General features: G+C 40.9%; 1 protein-coding gene across 9 annotated transcripts in view; it reads right to left on the bottom strand.

Annotated features, from left to right (window-relative positions):
* The window catches only part of SPIDR (scaffold protein involved in DNA repair), a 466,088-nt gene that overhangs the window by 27,514 nt on the left and 415,737 nt on the right, over positions 1-22,837 (bottom strand). For 8 of the 9 annotated variants that reach the window (XM_046641898.1, XM_046641893.1, XM_046641895.1 and 5 more), the window contains 3 exons: positions 3,861-3,948; positions 2,776-2,922; positions 2,623-2,682 (listed from right to left, as the gene is read on the bottom strand). In XM_046641898.1, the coding sequence (XP_046497854.1) occupies positions 2,623-2,682; positions 2,776-2,922; positions 3,861-3,948 (295 nt within the window). The remainder of the gene's footprint in view (positions 1-2,622; positions 2,683-2,775; positions 2,923-3,860; positions 3,949-22,837) is intronic. The other variant, XM_046641894.1, reaches the window with a different exon arrangement.

The following is a 22,837-nucleotide window of genomic DNA, read 5'->3' as shown; positions in this document are numbered from 1 at the left end:
TCATCTGACTGGAGTGATGCATCTACAAGCCAAGGAGGGTCAAGGATTGCCAACGAACACCAGAAGCTGGAAGAGGAAAGGAAGGATTCTCCCCCAGAGCTGCCGGAGGAAGCATGGCCCTGCCAATACTGATTTTGGATGTCTTGCCTCTAGAAGTGTGAGACAGTAAATTTTCGTTGTTTTAAGCAATCTATTTTTTGGTACTTTGCATGGCACACCTAGGAAACAAATACCGAAATATACTTCATGGTTCTATTTATGTAATCATCATAAAATAACTTAATTATAATGATGACAACAGATTAGTGGTTGCCAGGGGTTAGGGATGGGGAAGGAGGTAGGTGTGGCTATAAAGGGGAACACAAGGGAGTCTGTGATACAGCTGAGGGTAATGATTGTGGTGGAGATTATGCAAGCTACACACATGACAAAATTGCACAGAGGTACATACAAACACAAGTTCATGTAGTATGACTGGTGAGATCTGAATCAGCTATGGATTGTGCCAATGTCAGTTTCTTGCTTTTGGTATTGTCCTGTGGTTACTGTGGGTATGGGAGGGTGGTATGGGGAAGGGTGCACAGGACCTCCCTATATATTTCTTTGCAATCTACTGTGAATCTAAAAATTTTGAATAATTTTATTCAAAATAAAAGTTAAATATAAAAAAATCTATCTTTTTCACTTTTATGACTTAGTCATTAGTATCATGGAAATACAACTGAATCTTTTTAGATAACTCAGGTTCTTGCAGTGACTCATGGTGCCATTCTAAAAGTCAACTGTCACTGTAGCATGTGTAGGTGACTGGGTTAGCTACATAGTAGCCCCAGGACTTAGCTTATTTCAATTTCTCCCCAAGTAAGTTGGTTTCTGGTGATTGTCTTTCCCACAAAAGCAGAATACAGGAGGTATAAAGAATTTTAGTGAATTGAGGAATCTGTTCCATTGGGTTCTTGGTCCTTGACAACTTCCTGACTAAGTACCACCAATCTCAAGTATACATACCCACTGAAAGCCATACTCTCTGGCAGGCTGCAGCTGCACTGATGGGAGCCTGTTTCTTGGCAGAAAACTCAGAATAGGAGGGGATCAGTGTTTTCAGCCAGCCCTGAGGCAGGGTTCCTTTACCCAGAGAGGCAGACAACCTGTAGTTTGTCATTCTCTGCCTGAGGGCTACCCTCTCACTGGGGCAGATGGTTGAGGCTTGGCCATGCTGTGAGCATTGGACACCTCCTTTCTTTCTTTCTTTCTTTTTTTTTTTTTTTAGGAAGATTAGCCCTGAGCTAACATCTGCTGCCAATCCTGCTCTTTTTTTCTGAGGAAGATTGGCCCTCAGCTAAGGCCTGTGCCCATCTTCCTCTATTTTATGTGGGATGCCTACCACAGCATGGCTTGACAAGTGGTGCATAGGTCTGCACCTGGGATCCGAAGTGGTGAACCCCAGGCCACTGAAGTGGAATGTGTGCACTTAACTGCTGTGCCACCGGGCCGGCCCCATGGACACCTCCTTTCTTTGCTCTCCACTTCTGGTTGTAGCTGGAGGGCTGTGGGCAGGAGTAGGCAGTAATAACAGCCACAAGATTGCTATTTATAGTGCCCCTCAGGACAGAATTCTATCTGCAGCATAAATGGTAGCTGCATAGTGAATCACTGCCTGATGTCACAGTCCCACGACCAGGAACGTGCTTTAGAATAACAGGAATGTGCCAGGTGCCAAGTGTGCCTTAACATATTGAGTGTCCTGCAGACGATGGGCAGAGAAGTGCGCCATCAGCCTTTGGTTTGCCTCAGACTTGAAAAGTAAGAGATACATCAGGCACCTGGATGTTGTCCTCGCTGGCGGCCTGTCCTCCTGCCTGTTGAGACTGATGCTGGTCTGGGTCACGGGGCGCTCTATTGAATGACTAATGTCAATCACTCTCTTATTCCTCAGGAGAGACATTAATTAGCTGTCAAATGACTAAAAGGTGAACAGAGAAAAGGTTTTCCTGCGTCAGGATTGAACAACAGGAGGTTCTATATATCTCTCAGGTGACAGATTTACATGTATGTTCCTCTGAGCCAAGGTCCAGCAGAGGTTTCTTGCAGAACTTATGACATGTATTCAGCTTGCCAAGAACATCTCTTTCCCTTGTCCACTCCTGGCTGATCTGTTGAGTGGCAAGGAAGCAAAAACCAAGCTCCTCTAGGCTGCTGCTCCCTAGAACCGCCCAAGGCCTCACAGGGACCAGAGTTTCCTCCAACTGTGGAAGGCTCTTTGCATAGCTCAGTCCTGAGATTCCCACTTTCACCCCGTAAACAAGGTTTCAGCTTCTCTTTCCTTTCTTCAACCTGCCTGTGTGTCAGAAAGGAACACATTACTGGACTGAGAATCTTTTGGGGCAGAGTTATGCCTGAGTTGTTTTATACCTGAGTACTTAACGCAGTGGCTGGCAGTCCACACCTGCACAAGGAATGGATTTATTACTGCTTCAGCATGGGGCATGCATAACTGGACTTTAAAAATGCTTTTCTATTTTGGTACTCCATTAATTTCTAAGAGATTATCCTTTAACAAACTTTATAACACCTTATACATTATAACACCCTATGTGAAAGAGAAAGAGAGAGAGAGATTACCTGTGGTCTTTGATAAATCACTCTGGCATAGAAACTGCAACAGGTACTGAGATCATCAGTCTGGAAAGGCATTTAAAAAGATAAGGAACATCACACAAAGCACACAAATACAGCACAAGGAACTGAAGACCTTGTTAGAAACGAAGATGTTACCTGGAGAATTTCTCTTAAGCAGTGAGGAATTGGAGGCCGGTAAAGCTTAGAAATGGGGTCTTCTTCAATTATATCAATTTGTCCCAGATTTGGATGAGCAGTGAGGACGTAACAGAAGCTAGGAGGAGGGAGATGAGCTTTTACCTGCTTAAAATAAAGGCAAAGGTAGAGCGTGAATGTATTGTTAAAAGACTCAGATACACTATTAAAATTTACTCTTTAATATATATATATTCACTCACAGATGCATACCATATCTCTGGAAGGCTATATAAGAAATGGATTATATGGTTTATCTCTGAGACCAAGTATAAAAACTTTTGTACTTTTGAATTTATTACCATTCAAGATTTCATTAGGGATTTATTCCTCAGAGCATACTGAAAACACCATTTAGAAAATTCTTCCTCTTAAATAATCTAGAAATGGGCATTTTTGACCACCATTTTGCTGGTATAGCACAGTACACAGTCACAGTGCTAGCTCTCTGCTCAGAAGTTAGCTACTACAGACACAAGACAGCCCCAGTGTTCAGCTTTGGGAGGTATGGCCCAAAGCAGCCACTGGCCAGCCTGCTGGATAAGGCCCAGGAGGGAGACATTTTAGTCAGTCAATTTTGCTACTTGTGAGCAAGTGTCATAAACAATTTGAGGAGTAAGGAAAACAGAAATTCCTGGTTAACCTGGTGGTTGTACAAATATCCATGGATTTTATTTGTTAGGTTATGTGAGCTTCTCTAATTGGTAATTGAATTTTGTTTCTACTAGCAACTGAAAGGTGGTGGGGAACACACCCTGTGTCTTGTTTAGTATGAGGCTAAGGCTCTTACTGTTGCGATGGCATGCAATGATTGTGGTTTAAAAACATCATCATAAATTAACCTCCAGAAGAATATAGTATAGCAAAGCAGAAAGAGGAGCCAAAGCTTGGACTTTAGAGTGAGACAAGTAGATCTGAATCTCTGTCCTGGTTCATATTACAAGACCTGGGATTCTTGGGGATGTGGACTATGGCGGTGGTACCTGGATCAGCACCTGGCACAGAGCAGGCCGTGCTCAGGGGGAGCTCTTCAGATGCTGGCTTACCTCTTCACAGGCCTGGGTGTAGCCAGCTGCTTTCAGAGATATCACTGGAGGCCACATGATGTCAATCAAACTGAAAAGTCCTGCTGTCCTGGAAAAAGAGAAGATGCTGTCAAAGGTATTTACCACCAAACATAGCTTATTAAATACCTGGTCAATGAGCTGGTCCTATGTAGATCTGCTGAACAGACACCATCCCTAATGCCAAGGAGCTACCATTTGGGATGAGTGGTGACTCAGATGGGGAAGACAGTGACACAGAGACAGACAGACAAACCTTCAAACCTGACTGCACAAGAAGAGGAAGATTGTTAATTAAATTATGATACATCTGCAGAATGAAATATTATACAACCATTGAAATGGTTACATAGAAAATATTTAAGGACATGGAAAGATGTTTATGATACGTTGCTAAGTGAAAAGCAGGTAACAAATTATAATGTCTCTCTCTATGTATATATCTATGCATGTACCTACATATAATAGACCAAAAGAAAAGAAGACTGAAAGATATAAAAATGTTTTTAGTGGTTATCTGAGTAGAGCTTGGAGGTGATATTTACTTTCTTCCTTTAGCTTATATGTATTTCCTATATTTTTCCAAAACAGCTATATGTTACTCATATAATAAGAAAAATGATCAATAAGTTACCTAAAATAAAGAATATAGTCAGCTACAAAAGAACAAATACTATATGATTCCACTTGTATGAGGTCCTAGAGCAGTCAAACTCTATGAGACAGAAAGGAGAGGGTAGACGCCAGGGGTTGGGGGAGGGGCAATGGGGAGTTAGTGTTTAAGGGGTATAGAGTTTCAGTTTGGGAAGATGAAAAAGGTCTGGAGATGGATGGTGGTAATGGTTGCACAACAATGTGAATGTACTCAACACTACTTACAAATGTTAAGATGGTAAATTTTATATTATGTACATTTACTACAATTAAAAATAATACTGACTGCTTTACTTGCCAAAAAAAAGAAAATATATCACAAAGCCTTCTTAGATTTTACTTTAAGTTTCAATAATGTTAATGTATAATATGCTGTTTACTTTTCTAAAAGCTATGGCCTTAATAATTAATGTTACATATTCTTATTTCTTTCAATATTTAATAGCAAGCACTGTAGGGATCTGGCAGTTAACAAAACCAAAAAACTCAGAACTTGAAAATGAGGGTCTTAGCATCCTACTTGAACAAGACACAAAGCATTTACCCATCTCTTTTGGGTCCTCACACCAATTATGATGGAAACACCTCATGCAGTGTGTGGCCTACGGCAAACACCAAGGGTCAGTATCAGGTTCTGGGTCAAAATCTAGCACAAAAATAATAACCAAAAGGGAAAATCACATGCTAAAAAAGAACTGCCCAGTGAAAATTTACCGTCTCCCCCCGCCCAGTTATTTTTGAGAAGTGTTCTGCAGCAGCTCTCTGGGTGAGTGACAGGACAGGGCTCGGGGACCCAGGGCTGGATGAAGTCAGGAAGAGCCATCCTCGAAAGATTCAGAAGTTAGCCCATTTGATCTCTTGCTGCCCTTCTCCCAATACCAAGGAGCTGGGCATGCTGCTGCCCCTCTCTTCCCCAGACATTGTCTGCTTGCTTCAGGCCTCTTCAAATGTCACCTTCCCCAGGAGGCTCTCCTGGAACATCCTGCTTACAGCTGCTCACCATGAGCCCATGTGCTCGCCTGCTCCCAGGCTCATTTCTTTCCACTGAGCACACCACCTGACTCATGTTCCATCCCTGTCCTCTTGCTGTCTGATGTAAGGTCCCCGAGGGATAGGTACTTATCTGGTCCCTGCTGCATCTCCACTGACACAGAGAGGTGCCCAGCTCAGACAAGGTGGTCAAAAGACTTGGTGAATGAATAACTGACATACGCTATCATAACCACCTATATACTTCATTATAGACATCAGACCTAGCATATTTGATATGCTCATTTCCTATTTGTAGTCTGGAGAAAGGCAATGTTGGAAGACAAAACGGTAATTTTTTACACAAATAAATATGCCCCTAGTTCTCGCCTTAGATCTGACTGCATTTCCAAGACAGAGGTAAGACTCTACTCAAGCCTCTTGTTTGACAGGGATGGGGTACAGCATGGGCCTTTGAGTCAGACCTGTGTGAGCTCTAGCTCTGCCTTTTGCACACTGTGAAACCTTAAGAAAGTCATTTCATTCTTGGACCTTCCATCTCCCTTTCTCTAAAATGGGAAGAAATCAGTACCTCGATGTTGGTGTCACTGCAAGGAGTAAAAGAAATAACGCATGGACAGCACCTGTTAGGGTTTCTATGCTCAGAATAATTACTCAGTATACGTTCGCCATCGAATATTCTTGTAATTATTTATATCATCAGTGTTTAGGCTATTAACTTCTATGCTGTTTTGTGCTCAAAAATTTCCCAGTTGAAGACAGGATTTTAACCCCAGACTCACTTTGTGAAGGAACAGAATAAAATTAAAGAGTATGGTAAAAACCAAGTATTCTCTTGGAACTTTCTTTGAGAAATGATAGGCTACGATATAGCCTTAGAAAAGTTCTATTTGAATTTAATGATGTTTACTTATTTAGAGGATGCTAATGGTTAATTTTAAAAGTTTGGACACATTACACATTTATATTTTAATGCAGATTCTTAGGTAAAGGATGTCCATGCAGTAAATAAAATGCTTGGTCTCATAAAAAATGAGCCTCTCTACTGTTTTTAAAAATAGACATGGTTTAGATGGTTGTTGCTTTGTGAACCAGAGCCTTCGTCCTGGGCATTCATTTAAATGACTCCAGCCTCTGGGACAAACGTTGTGCTGAAGCTAACTTTTGGCACAGTGAAAATGTATTGTTCTTCCCACTACAATTCATTCCTTACTATTCATTTTAGCATGAGGTTTCATTTTGTTACACAGAAACTCATTCTTTTATTTTATTTTATTTTTTTTAAGGTTTTATTTTTTTCCTTTTTCTCCCCAAAGCCCCCCAGTACATAGTTATATATTCTTCATTGTGGGTCCTTCTAGTTGCGGCATGTGGGACACTGCCTCAGCGTGGTTTGATGAGCAGTGCCATGTCTGCGCCCAGGATTTGAACCAACGAAACACTGGGCCGCCTGCAGTGGAGAGCGCGAACTTAACCACTTGGCCACGGGGCCAGCCCTTCATTCTTTTAAAAAAGCCAGCCCTTGCAGGTCCTGTGGTCCTGTCCAAAATGCCCATAAGGCATTTGGTCCACACCAAAAGGTCCTTGATATCTGGTCATATCTGGTCCTGTCCAAAACATCCATCAGATATTTGGTCAATGCCAAAAGGCCCTAGAAATCTGGACATATTTCGTCCTGTTCAAAACATTCATGGAGACATTGGGTCCAAGCCAAAAGGTCCTTGATATTTGGTCCTGTCCAAAACAATTTGGCATGGACCAAATATGCTCACGGACATTTTGAACAGGACCAAATGTCAAGGACCTTTTGGCATGAACCAAATGTCTTATGGACCAAATGTCTTATGGGCATTTTGGACAGGACAAAATGCCTGCTAATCCTTTGAAACATGTTTAAAACAACAAACAAGCTGTCTGACAGGGTAGAGGCTACCAAAAGTTTGTCTTTTCAATAAAAGTTTCAAAAATAAAATAAATGTTGAATTAAAGTAGAGAAAAAAAGGACATACAGATTAAGTCACTATGTTTATGACACGATAAAAATCTGAAAACATTGTTTTGCCAGAATGAATTTCTTAGGATATATCTTAATTTACAGATTGCATAAAATGAATTTGCAGAAAAATCTGGGTCATTAAACTGTGACAATCAAAATTCAGATAATTAATAAAAAATTCTTTAATCATTATATCTGGGGCATTTGGAAAATGGAGCAGACAGAAAGGAAGCTGGACAAAGTGATCATTTTCTCTACGTAGTTATTAACTTGATGAGGTTTTGCAGTAGTCAGAAGCTCTCTGACAGCAGATTCAAGATAGCTTAGGTTCAGTAGGTGAAGCTAATAATCACTGAAGGGAAATCCACACTTAGTCATGATTTTACCTGGTACTTCAAGCTGTCATGTAAAAATCAGTTGCATTTGAAGAACAGGAAGAGGAGAAGAGAACCTGGAAGCTGGAGCAGTCACATGTGGAGAAGGACGGACAGCACAGGCACATGCATGGATATCAGGGACAGCCTCCTCTGGGCACCCACTTTGGGAGCTCCGGGAACAAGGGCTTGAAAGTATGAGTTGAAGAACACATGGCTACTTTCAGAGTCAGGAGGCACACCACACAGCAGGAGCTGGCTGAGCCCAACAACCTTTCTTAAACTCACATCTGAGGAAATCAGAAAGCTTCTAATAGCTATATTTTCCTACAGCTATATTTTTATTTATAGTAACACAAACTTTTTAAATGGAAAGGTATGCACATATTAAAATTATACTTATGAAACTGTACACTTAAAATGGATAAAACTGTAAATTTTATGTTATGTATATTTTAACATGAAAAAAATTGTATTTACCATGAAAAATGAGTATCTAGTGTTTATTTCTTTTTTTTGAGGAAGATTAGCCCTGAGCTAACATCCGCCACCAATCCTCCTCTTTTTGCTAAGAAAGGTTGGCCCTAAGCTAACATCCATGCCCATCTTCCTCTATTTTATATGTGGGGCGCCTGCCACAGCATGGTTTGATAAGCAGCGCATCCTGGTCTGCACCCAGGATCTCAACTGGCGAACCCTGGGCCACCTTAGCTAAGCACGTGAACTTAACCACTACATCACCGGGCTGGCCCCAGAGTATCTAGCGTTTTGATTGGAGTCTCTAGGAACTGCTGATAGTTCATGGAAAGAGATGCACCCCCTTCCGCATAAGACGTGATACAACATGAACATCCCGAGTCTTTACTGCACCACGGGAATATAGAAGGTATAAATCCAATTTTTAAAATCGAGATAATTCACATACCAAAAAATTCACCCTTTGAAAGGGTACAGTGCACTGGTTTTTGGTGTATTCTGAGTTGTGCAACCTTCACTACTATCTAATTTCAGGACCTTCCTATCACCCTCAATACATTCCAGATAAAACTCCTGTTGTGTCCATTAAGCGTAAGTCTCATTCCCTCCAGCCCCTGGCAACTGCGAATCTATTTTCTGTTTTTATGGATTTACCTCCTCTGAACATTCTACATAAATGGAATAAAATATGTAGCCTTTTGTATCTGGCTTCTTTCAAATAGTATAACGTTTTTAAGGTTAATCCATGTTGAAGCATGTATCAGTACTTCATTCCTTTTTATGGCTAAATAATATTCCATGGGAAGCATAAATAACATTTTATTTATCCATTCATCAGTTGATGGACATTTGGGTTGTTTCCACTTCCCAGCTCTTATGAAAACTGCTGCTATGAACATGTGTGTACAAGTTTTTGTGTGGATCTATGTTTTCAATTCTCTTGGGTGGATAACCTAGGAGTGGAATTGCTGGGTCCTATGGTAAGTGTGTTTAACTTTTTGAGGAACTGCCAAACTGTTTTCCACAGTGCTGTACTATTTTACATTCCTGATAATGTGTGAGGGTCATAAATCCAATTTTGCTTTTAAGGTAAATATATATATTTTTTAAAATTTGAAAACAAAATTTTATATCTAGAAGGATTTGTAAAAAACTCTTAGTAGAGTTTTTTCCTACATTTACTTTCTACTTTATGCTTTTTGGATTCTTTGAAATTTTAACAAGAGCATGTATAACTTTTACAATCTATTCTGAAAACCAAAAAGCTAGGGTTCTGCTAAAACAGTGGTAAGCAGTAAAGAGAACTGTCCTATAGTGGAAAGAGCATCCTCTTTAGTCACATATGGGCCTGGTCTGAGCTCAGCTGTGACCCTGCAGCCGTAGGATCTTGGACTTGTTTCCAGAGTGGTTGTGGAGACTAGAGAGAATGTGCCTTTTATGCCTGAGTGTTGCATAAATGGCAACTGCTTTTGCTATTATTGGTATTATTAGGTTGCCATCTGCATGTTCAAATAAACCCCCAAAGAAGTAATATCCTTTCTTCACAATTATTTAACTATTACTATTTTTATAACCATTTAATCATTAATTTGATTAAAAAATTGATTTTGAAATAATTATATTCATAGAAGCTTGCAAAGATAGTACAGAGGGATCCTGTGCACCTTTCCCCCCACTTTCTTATATAAATACAGGACATTGGTATTACATGTGCTACAACATTTTATCATACATGATAAACACATCTATGTTTATCACCACTGCAATCAAGATATGAAACTATTCCATCACCTCAAGGATCTCCCTCATGCTCCTATTTTATAGTTCTCCCCACTACCACCACCATCCCAAACCTCTAGCAACCACTGTTCTATTTTCCATCTCTATAATTTTGTCATTTTGAGAATGTTACATAAATGGAATCATATAGTACACAACATGTTGAGACTGTTTTTTTTCATTCAGCATGATGGCCTTGAGATCCATCCAAGTTGTAGTATCAATGGTCTGTTCCTCTTTATTGCTGAGTAGTATTCCACGGTATGGATGGACCACAGTTTGTTTAGTCATTCACCTTTTGAGGGACATTGTGGTTGTTTCCAGTTTTTGGTTATTACAGATAAAGCTGCTACAAACAATTGTGTACGGGTTTTGTACAAATGTAGATTTTCATTTCTTTGGAAAAATGCCCAGAGTGCAATTGCTAGAGGAAGTTATGTTCATTTTCTTTAAGGGAACTGCCAACTATATTCCAGGGTGGCTACGCCATTTCACATTCCCACCAGCAAGGTATGAGAGACAGTTTCTTCACATCCTTGCTAGCATCTGATGTTGTCACTATTTTTTATTTTAGTTGTTCTAATACAAGTGTAGAGATATCTCACCATGGTCTTGATTTGCTTTTTCCTAAGCGCTGGTGATGTTGAACATCTTTTCACGTGTTTATCTGTCACGTGTATATCCTCTTTGGAAATGTCTGTTCACGTCCTTTGACCATTTTCTAACTGGACTTCTTGTGTGTGTGTTTCTGTGTGTTTACTGTTGAATTTTGAGAGTTCTTTAAATATTCTAAGATAAGAGACTTGCAAATATTTTCTCACAGTCTGTAGCTTGCCTTTTCATTCTCTTAACAGGCTCTTTCGCAGAATAAAAAGTTTTTAATTCTGATAAAGTCCAGCTTACTGATTTTTCCTTTTTTTTTTTTTTTAAGGAAGATTAGTCCTGAGCTAACTACTGCCAATCTTCCTCTTTTTGCTGAGGAAGACTGGCCCTGAGCTAACATCCATGTCCATCTTCCTCTACTTTATATGTGGGACGCCTACCACAACATGGCTTTTGCCAAGCAGTGCCATGTCCGCACCTGGGATCCGAACCGGCGAACCCCAGGGCCGCTGAGAAACAGAACATGCGAACTTAACCACTGCGCCACTGGGCCAGCCCCACTGATTTTTCCTTTTATGGATCATGCTTTTGGTGTTATGTCTCAGAACTCTTCACCCAGTTCTAGGTCCCAAAGTTTTTTCCTAAAAATTTTATAGTTTTATGTTTTATACTTAAACTAAGATCCACTTTGAGGTATGGGATTTAGGTTGAGATTAATTTTTTGCCTACGAACGTCCAATTTGTTGAAAAGACTATCCTTCCTCCACTGAATTGCTTTGTTTGCACCTTGGTCAAAACCACCTGGCCATATTTCCATGGGTCTATTTCCAGGTTCTCTCTTCTCTCCACTGATTAGTGTCCATCCATCCACCAATGCCATAGTCTCTTATAGCCATATCTTAAGTTTTGAAATCAGGTACACTGATTTCTCCCAGTTTGTTCTTTTTCAAAATTATCTTATCTATTCTAGTTTCTTTGCATTTCCATATAAATTTTAGAATACATCTGTCTACATCTACAAAAATTTTTGCTAGGATTTTAATGGGCATCGTATTAAGCTGACAGATACTTTTCGGGAAAACTGGCATCTTTATAATGCTGAATCTTCCAATTTACGAACATGGCATATCTCTCCATTTATTTAGATCTTCTCTGATTTCCTTAATCAGCATTTTGTAGTTTGCAGCATACAAGTCCTGACATGTTTTGTTAGATTTATACCTAGATATTTCTCCTTTTTTTGGCAACTGTAAATGCTATTTACAGTTTTGGTTTCCAAAGCTTCCTTGCTAGTATATAGAAATGTGATTGATTTTTGTATGTTAATCTTGTATGCTGAAATTTTGCTGAACTTACTTATTAGATCTAAGAGGGTTTTTTTTTTTTTTTTGGGTAGATTCCTTGGGAATTTTGATATAGACCATCACGTCATCTGCAAATAGGGACAGTTTTATTTCTTCCTTTCTGATCTCTCTGCCTTTTCTTGCCTTATTGTGCTGGCTAGTCCATTTACTTTTGCAGCACCTTATCAGAATCTACCATTGGACTTAACATCTTTAAACAGCTCTGACATAGAAAACAACTCTGACAGGACATCCAGGACAGTGAGTACAATGAAGAGCATATGGAGAATGTGATGACAGTGACAGGACATTGGAAAAGCTGGATGAAGACAACAAGGCTGACATTTAAAGGTCAAATTCACATTGCAATCTTCCCTCAATTTCCTCTAAACTGATTTCTTTCATTTCTTCTTTCTCTCCCCTTCTCTCTCCCTCACACATATACACACACACACACACACACAGGCCCCTAATGATGAACTTACACTCAAAGAAAGGCTGGGGCAGGATTACAAAGACTGCAAACCAATATGGACTTCTAGAGAAAAAAAACCCAAATCCACTCTCATTATTCTGGGCACATTTGCTTGAAGCTGAATGCCTGGTTTTACCAATTGGACTGGTTGTTTTGGTGAGTAAAATAAGTGGCAGAACATGACTGAGAGAGTAAGACTTTTCTCTTATTATCTAATGATTTGCTAAGGCTGGAAATAAAATTTCAAATACTTTTTGTCTTCCATATAATCTTGAGAACAAATAACGGAAAAAAGATATCTTAATATCCTCAAGAAATTGGTTCACATAGTACTGTCATAATTTATCTGCCAACAGGCTTTTATTGTAGCAAACTTCATTAAATCTTAGATCATTACAAAGGTTACTTAAAGATGAACTTTCCTAGTGGGACAGGTAGATGGACTTGAGGAATTACCTTTCCCAAGAGAAAGCAAACACAGGTAGCAAAGAGAGTCTAGGTGTGCAAAATACTACATAGAATAAGCTAGTGATATAGCTACTCATGGGTGCAAAGTACACTCTCTTCAAAGGCACTCCTGTGATCAACAGCAAATGCAGGATGTGGGATAAGAGATTTCCTTTAAGACTATTTTCAACTCTTCTACTCTCTCTAAAGCAAGGGTCATTCCTAAGTTTGACTAGTTATTGGAAGTGTAGGAGGTACCTTCTTAGAACACATTCTTTCTTATGAAAAATCCCTTGGAGAGACCCCTCAGGAGAGATACAATAAGGATGGGTGTATCACTTTTTGAACTGTAATTATAGGGCATCATAGATTGACTGAGAGTTAGGACTGCAATAGAGATGAGGGTTGGTCAGAAGGGAGTACTGCCACCTCAAGCTCTTCAGGGCTTGGGTTACAAATTACCAACCCCACCAATGCTGTTGGAGATGGGCATTCACTCTGAAGCAGTGCCAGAGACAGAACAGGATAGAGAGAGGACACCTTTCATCTGTAATGCAGGCAAGTCCTGAAATCTCTCTTGATCTCATTTTCTTCCCTTGTAAGATTCTGTGATTCTCCGATTTTTTTTTTTTTTGAGGAAGATTAGCCCTGAGCTAACATCTGCTGCCAATCCTCCTCTTTTTTGCTGAGGAAGGCTGGCCCTGAGCTAACATCTGTGCCCATCTTCCTCTACTTTACATGTGGGATGCCTACCACATCATGGGTTGTCAAGCAGTGCCATGTCCGCACCCAGAATCCAAACCAGCGAACCCCGGGCCACCAAAGTAGAACATGCACACTTAACCACTGTGCCACCGGGACGGCCCCACGATTCTCTGATTTTTAATGCTGCTACCATTCCTTACTGCCATGTGTCTCTGCTTGAGGAGGAAACATGACTCTAAAGTCTTCAGCACCAGGTGAGGGTGGTGAAGCTTGCAGTGGCTAAAGGAGAAGAGTGGGAAGAAGGCATATGCTCTTTCTATGGGAGTTCAGCAGTATGGACTAGCTAGAAACAGCTAACTAGCTATGATAAATGCCTTCCGCAGACTGATAATATAAGCTTGGACAACTGAAGACTTTTTTTTTTTGAGGAAGATTAGCCTTGAGCTATCATCTGTTGCCAATCCTCCTCTCTTTTTTGCTGAAGAAGATTGCCCCCAAGCTAACATCTGTGCCCATCTTCCTGTATTTTACATGTGGGATGCCTGCCACAGCATAGCTTGATAAACACTGTGTAGGTCTGTGCCTAGGATCCAAACCAGTGAACCCTGGGCCGCCAAAGCAGAGCATGCAAACCCAATTGATGTGCCACTGGGCTGGCGCCTGAAGACTTCTTTTTATGCTGCAAAAGGCTTTGGGTATTGATTAAGACAAAACAAAACCGACCTGAACATTTCAATTCATTTGCAATAAAAATTACAAACACGGGGCTGAAGTTTAGAACTGTTCTGTAAACCTTAGTGTTGTTCAAGATCAACTCTACCATCTTCTCTCTGCTTTTATCTCCCTCTGTGCACTTGATAATAGGACCTGCCATCAGAGGAAGACAAGGGCTCCTCACATAGCACTGGCTCTATGTGCCAGAGCTGCCACCCACCATCAGAAAACAACAGGCTTCAAGCATTTCTGGTAAGTTGTACTTTTAGATATAATCTCAATGAGGTTCAAGAAATAATTTCTTCCTAATTGCTGGATTGTTATTAATAGTGCTCAATTTAGACAGGAATATTATTTTGAGTTGCAAAGATAATTTCCTAATCTCTGTAAAACTAGGTCAGTGCATCTGGGTTACTTGCAAATGATATAACATTTCTTATCACTTTATACTTTCCTGTGGCCCAACACTCAACAAGAGAATAGTAGTTTTAGGAGCGGGTGTCAATTTGCAGTGTTGAGAAGGACCTATGGGAATCCTGAGGAAGATGTCTTCCTGGCAGGGAGTGAGTTCCTCAGAATGGGTGAGTCTCCAGATGGCTGTGTGGTCACAGCCACGCTGGGGGCTGGGGCACCTGCTCACCCAGTGGAGGAGGCCTGCCTCTAGGTATTGCTGGGCTTCTAGCCTGAATGTAACATCAGTGCCAAAGAGAATAGCAAAGATGAAACAGTCAGGAGGAGACTACTCCTGCAAGAACTACTGTTAACTTTTGTGCAAGAATATGGTGTGAGATATAGGTAGAGGAGTGTCACTTGTGGGTGTTCGAAATCACACTAGAAATTCTAGAAAAGCAAGAAATCCTCTTTTCTAGGAAGATGTGAACTCTTGAAAATTCAGGTATAAGCATAAAAAGCTAGTAATGATTACTTAGTACTCTATTATGGGCTCAGGACTGTTTTAAGCATTTTACATGAATTGTTTGTTTCATGATAACCCTATTTGTACAGATAAAAATCATAGCAAGTTAATTGACTTGCTCAAGGTTATACTTTCTAGTAATACAGAGTAGTTTAGACTGACAGAAAAAGAAAGTATTTCTTCAGAGGCCTTCTAGCCACATGTTCCCTCCACCACACATGGCCAGGTGCCTGGGGTCTTGCAGGGCTGGCAAGGCTGACGTCTCTGGCTGGCTCCCTTTTTGGCAGTGTCATGACCTTCTCTTCAGTTTCCATGCCATACACACACCACACCATGGGAGAGCACAGAGGTTCTAGGGGCTACTACCAGGAGCTAGAAGCTGAAGCCTTCTGTAGATCAAACCATCCCATCAGAACCCAGTGACATTTTTAAACTTTCTCATGACAGGTATCATCTGGGTCAATGTGATCTCGTTTGCTCCAGCACAGGGCATCACAGCATCCTAGGTGATCCTGAACGTCAGCATGGTAACAGGAGAGGCCTGGGAGAGCTGCACTGGAGGGCAGCTGGGCACATACTCCCAGATGGAGCCCTGGGCCTGTCCTCGGAAGGTGGTGCTGGAAAGGCTGGGGGGAGAGCTTTGTGCAGATACACCTGGGGACACTGGTCTCTTCCCCAAGGTGCTTCTTGGCCAGGCAGAGGGGAGGCTACAGTTGAAAGGGAGTCTGGAGAGAAAAATGTGAAACTAGAGAAGTCATAGAAAGAAATTTTTTAAAGGAACTAAACAAGAGAAAGAGAGCGAGTAGTAATGGAATTCGTTACTATGTTGTAGGTAACAGGAGACAGGAGACTGGCACCCTCTCTCAAAGAAAGGAAAGGGAAAGTCATGTTGCAGAGTTCATCTTTCTAAGCACGATGACTTTTCTTTGGTATAGGTGAAAATGCTCAAAGAGAAGAAGGAAACGTCAAACCATCACTTCACATCTCCTAGACCCAAAATGAGTGCAGAATAAAAAAACAGATTCACCATCTCCCTTTCCCAGGCTTTCCTCTTCCGAGAGACTGTTAAGTATCTTCGGAGTTAGATAATGAGTATCTTTAAAGATGTGCTTTCATTGTTTAATAGGCTGTTTACTCACAAGAACAGCCTGCTGCTGCGGTGGTACCAGGGGTGCTCACAGCTCTGTCCTGAGCATTCAAGCTGGGCACAACAGCCACAGTGTGTTACCACCACTCAGGAACCACGAGTTGTGCACATGTGGAACTGTATCCCTGCAAGACCACAGGCTAAGTCTGGGGGTGACGAAAGGGTCTTTACTGTCAGTCTGAGATAGTTCCCGCCCATCCAGAAACCCCACCTCATCCTCTCTTCCAGGCTCTGTCAGCATCTGAAATCAACTTGCTTAGTTAGTGTTGCTTGTGTCCCTACTGAGAGCAGGCGGTGTGTGTCCGTTATCTGTGGAATCCTCAGCGCCCAGATGAGGGTCTGGCCCACAAGAGGCGCTTAACACTCAGATGAAGGAGTGAGACGTGTGGGTCTAGGCATGCTGTGCTAACAGCGCCACCCAACTCCTTTCCCAGTTTTACTTTCCAGAACTGCACACTGAAGGCGCACACAACACTAGCACCTGTCACACACAGGAAGTTGTCCCTCAATGCTTCCATGTGAGAATTTTTCATATGCCTTGATTTTTCTTTTAAGAAATTTGCGGCTTCTAACAAATTTTTTCACCTAGTCTTACTTGTTCATTTAATTAATCTAGCGTCAGATTCTCTGCTAGTTGGAGATACCATATAGACATAATTTAAGAACAAAAAAGATTGTCTTCCAGAAGGTAGCTTATGTCACTTCATGTCCTTTTATGTCACTCTCATTACATAAAAGACCACCTTGAATGAATTAAACAAACTTTTGCCTTGATACTGAAATGCATTTCCTTCAAAGAGGTTTGATTAAACCTCTTTAATCGGTGATTAAAATGTATCAGTATGCTGATGAGATGGCAAAATGGGGCAGTCTCTTTGCAAAACAGTTTGGCAGTGACCCAGCAATCCCACTGTGAGGTATCTACTCAAGAGAACTGAAAATTTATGGCCATGCAAAAATTGTATATGAATGTTCATAGCAGTATTATTATTCATGATAGCCAGAAAGTGGAAACAACCCAAATGTCTATGAACTGATGAATGGATAAATAATCTGGTATTATGTCCACATAATGGAATATCAGGCAGTCGTTAAAAAAATGAAGTTTTGACATATGCCACAACATGGGTGAACCTTGAAAATATTATGCTGAGTGAAAGAAGCAGACATAAAAGCCCACAGATTGTTATGTTCCATTTATATGGAGTGTTCAGCGCATGCAAATTCGTAGAGACAGAAAGCAAATTAGTGTTTGTCAGAGGTTGAAGGGAATAGGGAGTGACTGCTAATGGGTTTGGGGTTTCTTTTTGGGGTGATAAAAATGCCCTGGAATTAGACAGTGATGATGGTTGCACAATTTTGGTGAATATAAAAAAAATTTGTGAATTGTCTATTTTTAAAAGAGTAAATCTTATGGTATGTAAATTACATCTCAATAAAGCTGTTACTAAAAAGCATAATTAACTTAAGACAGGGGTGTCCAGCAAAGAGACCTCTAACCCTGACTGAAATACATCTAGTGTTAAACCTTCTTCAGCTCGGCTTAATCAGTTTGCTACAAACATTATATTTCTTCCCTTTCCTAGCAGCTCTCACCCCCAAAAATCTCAAAGCTTCCAGGAAACAAAGGGCTAGGCATTGCTGCCATCCAATGGTAATGCTGTCATCTTTCCTGGAAGGCTTACACAGGGCCCAGTGGGCAGAGCAAGGCTAGGAGAGAGGAGAAGAGAGAGGCTGGGAAAGCTAGTTTACCCTCAACACCCTTCTTCTGGAATGCCCGCTCTTCCTTTTCCTAAGTTAAGACAGGCAAGACGTGGAGCACTAGCTCCATGTTCCCCTGATGTGTGCGCCCACCACGCCTTGGGTGAGCCATGCATGCTGCTACCCGCACGACCTCTGCTGACTCACGGGAGTGGGTCTATGGCCCTGGAGAGGCCAGCCCTGCACAGAAGCTTTTCGGAGACAGAGACTGTACACGTGCTGGTGCACATTTCTGGAAGGTAAGCAGAACAAAGTTGAGAATACTAAGAAAATTATATATTTCATTTTCACCTTAGTTCACATAAACATCCTTATAAAGATGCAGAGAGCTTTCAGAACAAGCTGTTCTGATTGATGGCTGAATTTCAATAAGTTATTTCATATTGAAACCGTCTATTGTTATGATGCAAGCTATTGTAAAACGATGGAATGCACACTATAAAACAGCTTTTCAATAATATTACTGGGATGATTATATTCACTGAGAATGTACCACTCACTGGGTCCAGGCCTCAACACCTATATGCATGTCCCCAAGCTGCTCTCTAACCACCTGTGCAGGAACGTATCTTCCCTAAGGTTGAGCAGCCAGGAAGGTATCAAATAAGGTATTCTGACCCCAAAGACCATGTTCTGTTACGAATATCCCACAAATACCTTACAAATGTGGGGAATCACTAAACATTTTCCAAAGTTAGTTTACTGAATTTCAGGAAGATACTTTTCAACTTGTAGCTAGTTGGAGAGACTAAAAAAAGGAAATTAAATACACATCTGAAATTAAGCCTTTTGCACTATTCCTTTGAATCACTGCTTAAATTTATATGACTATGTAAGATAAATTTGTAACTCTGGAATGCCTCACATATTACAGGATATCTGATAGTTATATTAAAAAATGTCCTTCCTAATCTCAACCCTTTCCTCAAGATTTGCAATATAAAAATATTAACTAGTACAACTTCATATAATACAAGTTCTTTGCACATTTCTGTTCTACTTCTACAGGAAATTACACACACACACACACTAAATTACACACACGGGAAATGTGGAACTCCTGCAACAGGTTGCTATCTGGATCTCAGCAAACAGTTCTTGGTCCTTTCTCATGTCCCAGGTGGGACATTTCAAAAGTGTCACATGATCCTCTCACTCACCAGTGTGAAGGGAGGAACTCCTACATTTCCACACAAAATCTGTCAGGCTATATTTCTTGATAGATACATATGTTTGTTAATATTATTACAAGTGTGCTCTGACACTTGAAAAAAAACTTGCCTCCTTACAATCCATTCTCTTACAGTAGTCTCCCCTCATTCGTGGTTTTAATTTCTGTGGTTTCACTTATCCACAGTCAACCACGGTTAGAAATACTAAATGGAAAATTCCAAAAATAAACAATTTATAAGTTTTAAATTGTGCACTCCTCTGTGTAGCGTGATGAAATCTTGTGCCGTTCTGCTCCATACCACCTGAGATGTGAATCACCCCTTTGTCCAGCAGATCCAAGCTGTACAGACCACCTGCCTGTTTGTCACTTAGTAGCCCTCTAGGTTATCAGCCTGACCGTCACAGCATTGCAGTGCTTGTGTTGAAGTAACCCCTATTTTACTGCATAATAGCCCCAGAGTGCAAGAGTAGTGATGCTGGCAGTCTGGATATGCCAAAGACAAGCCATGAAGTGCTTCCTTTAAGTGAAAAGGTGAAAGTTCTCAACTTAATAAGGAAAGAAAAAAAATTGTATGCTAAGGTTGCTAAGATCTACAGTAAGAACGAATCTACCCATGCAATTGTGAAGCAGGAAAAAGAAATTCGTGTTCGTATTGCTGTCCCAGCTTGAACTGCAGAAGTTCTGGCAACAGTGCATAAGTGCTTAGTTAAGATGGAAAAAGGATTACATTTGTACAATAAGATATTTTGAGAGACCACGTTCATATAATTTTTATTACAGTATATTCTTATAATTATTCTACTTTATTATTAGTTATTGATGATAATCTCTTACTCTGCTTAATTTATTAAACTTTATCACAGGTATGTATGTATAGAAAAAACATAGTAGATATAGGGTTTGGTACTATTGGTGGTTTGAGCATTCCTGGGCGTCTTGGAAGGTGTCCCTGTGGATGAAGGGGGATGATTGTACCATGAATTCACATATCAAGTAGCCACCCTTCATATACTCTCTGAAAGACTGAACCTGTTAGTCCTATAAAAATAATTTACATTGGCATGTCAAATAATGAAGAGGAAAACAACAAAACACCCTTTACCAAGTGACTGGGCTATAACCTAATTAATACATCAACCTGTACTGCTGCATGGATGGCTTCAGGGAGAAAACAATGGTGATGGGAAGACAGTAGCACAGGACGTTTTCCACTCACTACCTGGGCAGGAAAGCAAAGCTAGCACCCAGTTCTGGAACTGGCATTTCTAGGCATAAGTCTCCCTGGTGCAGCAGCCTGCAGTGGGGAGCCTCTCACACCTTTCCACACCCCAACCCTACCCCACCCCACCCCGGTCACGGAGAGTAACAGAAGGGAAGGGAGGGTGTTGATTTTGTAATCAAGCATTCGGCATGTACTACCTCACCCCATATCCCCCAACCGTATCCTGAGTACAATGCTTTAGGATGCCAAAATAGAAGCAGAACCTGTTTTGGAGCCATTCAGAAGTGGGTTTCATGCAAAATATTTACTCTTGATGAGCTTTAAACTCCTCATCTGTGAAATGGATAAAATAAAATTGCTTTGAGAGGTTATTTTAAGGATTACACACCACATGTACACTCAGCATGGTGTCTGGCATATGATACACGATAGCCCTTGCTACTATAAACACCCATTTGACTTCCTTTGCATTTTACTGTTTCCTTTGGTGCCCCAGTTAATCTCATTTACTTGTAAGAAACCTTTCTGGGACATGGGGGAAGGAGACTCAGCCTCCTACTGTGGTGGGTGTGGTTCTGGGAGAGCTATGGGTCCAGTCAGTCAATTAAAAAACGCTTATGATGCTTCATGTGGCCCTGCCTGGAGGGTCATGAAAACAAGTCCAATTACATTCTCTTTGACCAAGCAGTCCCACTTTGGGAATGCTTTCTCAAACAGAATTAGCATTCATGACCTCAGAGTACGAAAAGATTTCTTAAACAAGTAAAAAGAGAGCGCTAACCATAAAGGAAAAGATTAATGACTGAAAAATTAAGGACTTTGCTAATAAAAAGAACAAATGACATGCCACTTATAACACATAAACCATATATAACCACCGAAGGACTCATATTCAGAATATAAAGCTTAACACTCCAACAGAAGAACAAGCAAAAGACCTGAACAGACCAAAGAGGAAATACAAATGGCCAATAAACACAGCACAAGGTTCTGGCCTCAGCAGGTAATCAGGAACCACAGTGTAAACCACAGGAGATTCCACTGCAGACCTATCAGGCTGAAAAAGCACGAAGTGTGGAAAAAATAAAGAAAAGGACATCTAAGGATACCAATAATGGAAAGACAGTAGAGCAGCAGGAACACGCTACAGTGCTAACAGGAGTGGAGACTGGAACTCCCACTTTCGGAAAACAGTTTGGCATTATCTACTGAAGGTGAAGAAGCACCCTCCTCTTCAACTACCATAGGCACAGACCTGTGCCCCAGGGGACACACATAACTGGGCTCAGGCTACTGTCTGTAATATCCAGAAATGCCTAGAATAACTGCATGGATAAACATACTGTAGTGGGGCTGGCCAGGTGGCACACGGGTTAAGTTCGCATGCTCCGCTTCTCGACGGCCCGGGGCTTGCAGGTTTGGATCCCGGGTGCGGACATGGCACTGCTTGGCAAAAGCCATGCTGTGGTAGGTGTCCCATGTATAAAGCAGAGGAAGATGGGCATGGATGTTAGCTCAGGGCCAGTCTTCCTCAGCAAAAAGAGGAGGATTGGTAGTAGTTAGCTCAGGGCTAACTTCCTCAAAAACAAACAAACAAAACAAAACATATTGTGGTAAATGCATAAAATGGAATGAAAATGAACAGACCAGGGTTACCTGCAATAAATGGATGGATCTTATAAGGTTTATCATTTTAACAAAGTATTAAAAGCACAAAGGCGTGAGGGCCCGTGGATGCGGAGTCCGATTGCTACTGCAAATGGCTGGGGCCCTCGGCATCTTTAGTGAGCGAAAGAAGCAAAACATGAAGAATACATAAGTCTGATGCTATCTCCATAAAGTTCAAAAACAGGCAAAACTAAACTATATTTTTAAGGGTGTATCCAAAGTAGTAAACGATAAAGAAAAATACAGAAGAAATCTGAGGATCTCTGGGGGAAGCACAGGAAGGGATGTCTTCTGGACAGTGGTCACATTTTCTTTTTGAATTTGCTGGTGGGTTCATGGGTATGCTTTATAATCATTCATTACACTCCATAGTTATGCATTATTTCATATGTTTGTTGTATTTCATAGTAGCAAAGGTTAATATAAAAGATCAGTAAAGGAGATAAGCCCGTGCGCACGCGCGCACGCACACACACACACACACACACACACACACACACACACACACACACAC

This window comes from Equus quagga, chromosome 16 (assembly GCF_021613505.1).
Source record: "Equus quagga isolate Etosha38 chromosome 16, UCLA_HA_Equagga_1.0, whole genome shotgun sequence".
Taxonomy (NCBI): domain Eukaryota; kingdom Metazoa; phylum Chordata; class Mammalia; order Perissodactyla; family Equidae; genus Equus; species Equus quagga.
The sequence above is the reverse complement of the archived record's forward strand: the minus strand, read 5'-3'. Positions and strand labels throughout refer to the sequence as shown.